The 3,049-nt window shown below is 37.6% G+C and overlaps 1 protein-coding gene across 1 annotated transcript; it reads left to right on the top strand.

Moving 5' to 3' along the window:
- Positions 1 to 526: 526 nt before the first annotated feature.
- On the top strand, positions 527 to 2,343 carry LOC124171510 (CGG triplet repeat-binding protein 1-like). Its single transcript, XM_046550689.1, has 2 exons — positions 527 to 1,150; positions 1,390 to 2,343. Exons 1-2 carry the CDS (start codon positions 778 to 780, stop codon positions 1,647 to 1,649), a joined length of 633 nt encoding a protein of 210 aa, XP_046406645.1. The 5' UTR covers positions 527 to 777; the 3' UTR covers positions 1,650 to 2,343.
- The last annotated feature ends 706 nt before the right edge of the window (positions 2,344 to 3,049 follow it).

Raw genomic sequence — 3,049 nt, 5'->3', positions numbered from 1 at the left:
CTCTGTATCGAACCCCATTATTTTCGACAAACCTCCGCACTTATATACTATCTTGTATACTATTAAGAGTGAGACCCCGAGACTGCGAAACTATCTCCACCGAATGAAATATTCCGTGATAAGTTTTGTTCTTGCTCCCACTTGCTATCTCATTTCTGCAGGAAATATTACTACTTCCGACTATTAAAATCTATCATTTTAAGCGCTGACAGAAAATTTCCAATTGAATTCATTCAAATACCCGTACAATACTAATCATCGGACGCGTTCTACATGTACAAATCCAACGATTTTACACATCTTAGAGACCTTTAATTGGGAATCAAACCATCCAATAAGTTACGTTAATCATAATCCGTCTTGTATTCTCATCTTTATTCGTCCGAGTATAGATGGGTAAATTCCGTAATTTTCAATTGAGGTAGTGGTCAAAATTGCCATGATTTTCAGGGGCAGCGGTAATTTACGAAAATTACCGCTGTAATTTCCGAGTTGCACGTCTCAACGTCTGAGCTCCTGTCGCCAAGCGATATTCGTTTGTTTTTTTCTCGTTGTCGCAGCGCGATTTCTAACTTTGTCCCGGCACGAATGTCACATTAGTGATTACATTGTAGTCAGTTCATTACATTGTAGTCCCCGCGGAAGCCGGGAGTGGAATAGAAGGAATGGATTGTGATTGGCTAGATGCTTTTCCACTAGCAGTCTGTTCCGTATATTCCACTCCCATGTGAACTCAGCTTGAGACATCCCTACATTGCGTAAATTGACCTAAGGAAAATGCCGAAAGCAGTAACTGTGTTTGACCGCGAAAATCAGTTTCGCAGTGAAGGTTTCTATGTTTTTGATAAACAGAAGAAAATATTAATGTGCAAATACTGCAACTGCCGAATTGAATGGGCACGTAAAGATACCTGTGCTAAGCACTGTGAGGGTGCAGGACATAAGAAATTCAAAGAAGAAGCGAAGGAGAAGGGTCAATCAGTGAAACGGCAAGCTTCACTCCAAGAAACCTACCAAAGTTCTAAAATGGCAAGAGTAGAAAAAAATTATTTCGTTATGGCCACCTGTAAAGCATTTTTGGAAGCCAATATTCCAATAGAAAAAGTAGATAACCTCAGTCTGCGATCGTGGATGAGTGAATACATCCCAGGTGAGCAACTATTTAATTTTTCTCTATATTTTTAGCTAGTTATATTGATCTTTTTCCATATAACCTTTGGATATGGCTTGCTTTAACTTCTAAACTTAACCTTGCTATACTTAAAATTATGTATACTATCTGTAACTCTGACAATATGGTGTTTCTCTATTCAAAAGATACTATGTACTGGGCTGGGCCAGATAACATGGAAATTTTGTGTTGCATTTAATATTTCGTATTTTTTTCAGGTGCTGGAGATTTGCCTTCAGCTGATATGATGCGGAAGACTTACATCCCTCAAGTCCGAGAAGAAGAGGAGGCATTTATGAGACAAAAAGTAAAAGACCAACAAGTTTCAATTCTCTGTGATGAAACAACAGATAGAAAAGGGCAGTGTGTTTTTCTAGTTTTAATTAAAATCCTAGAATGTAGTGACAGCTCCAAATTGTATGTCGGGGGGCAAAGATTTTATCCAATGCTAATGCTACTGAATGTGGTCGGGCAATAATGGATGATGTGCAAGTTGGAAATTTCTTTAACAAATGTTTCTTGTATCGTTACTGATTCTGCTGCATATATGAAAAAGTGTGTTGACAGCCTGAAAGTCCTGTTTGGTGAGTCCCTGGTGCACGTACAATGCTGGGCACACAAACTTAATTTAGTGAGTAATATTTTTCAGATTAATTTAAAAGAGTTAAATGAGTGTATACTGCAGGTGAAAAGTGCATTTCTGAATACGAGAAAAAGAAAACATGCATACCTTGCTTTCTTACAGCAGAAGTATTCAGAGGTTGAAAAGAAAGCTAAGCTTTTTCCATCTCCTGTAGCTACTCGCTGGAATTCTTGGCACAAGGCTGTCATTTATGTTAATGAGTATCTCTCAGATATCCGAGAATTTTTCTCATTGGTGGGGGAGGGAGGAAGTGCTGTACATTGGTTAAGTAGCCTGACCGAAGAAGAGGTTGCTATTATACAGTGCCAAGCAGCATTTGTTGCTGAACATTGTCAACCGATTGTGAAGCTGCTAGAATGCCTTGAGGGTGCATATCCTTATTCATACAAACTACAAAGCCAATTAATAGACATAGGAAATAGTCTAAAAATTATAAGTGATGGTAGTTTTGGGAATGACACATCTGGTCTAATAAAAAATCTCCCAAAAAAACTTGCACCTGTGCTGACAGCAGCATTAACTAATACAGCTACGAAGGCAAAAATCAAGCTTTCACAGTTACAGTCATGGAGATACTGCCAAGGGATTTCTTCATTCTATTGGCCAACTTTTTGATGAAAGATTCATGAGATCCACTACAAATAATGATATTATCAGGGCCTCAAAGCATCTACCATTAATGGCAGCACTATCTTCACAAGTGGTTCTTGAGGGCCATGCTGCTGTTAAAAGTGCACTCACGAAAGCACTCTCTAATGGATCTGAATTTGACCTCATGTCAGAATTACTCAACTTAAAAAAAGATCATGCTGAGTTTGTACATGCAAGTGTTAAATCACTGTCGGTACCAGTGTCTAATGTGGACAGTGAACGTGGATTTTCAGCGTATACAAATATTGTAAGTGACCGTAGAACAACTTTGACACCAGAAAATGTTGAACTTATGTTATCTTTGACATTTGGAGATTAATTGTACTGCAAAATATTCAGATGAATAAATAAATACTGTATTTTTGTGCATGTACCTCAATCATTGTAACCCTATGTCTACGTTATACCTATGTAACCATTTCTGTATGTTATAGACAAAACCATGCATGTACATTCCAAGAGTAAAATAAATATATTATTATTAACTGTTGTAAATACATTAAAATGCAAATAAATTTTCTCCAGAACAGCCATAAATATAGTGAATGCAAGGTATCACCAAATGGCGGCTGAGAAATCTTGGA

Source organism: Ischnura elegans, chromosome X, assembly GCF_921293095.1.
Source record: "Ischnura elegans chromosome X, ioIscEleg1.1, whole genome shotgun sequence".
NCBI lineage: Eukaryota > Metazoa > Arthropoda > Insecta > Odonata > Coenagrionidae > Ischnura > Ischnura elegans.
The sequence above is the reverse complement of the archived record's forward strand: the minus strand, read 5'-3'. Positions and strand labels throughout refer to the sequence as shown.

Excerpts from the sequence above, each read along its gene's own strand:
- LOC124171510 (XM_046550689.1), top strand. The coding sequence starts at position 778 with ATGCCGAAAGCAGTAACTGTGTTTGACCGCGAAAATCAGTTTCGCAGT. Across the intron at positions 1,151-1,389 it reads GATGAGTGAATACATCCCAG|GTGCTGGAGATTTGCCTTCA; the intron begins GTGAGCAACTAT and ends TATTTTTTTCAG.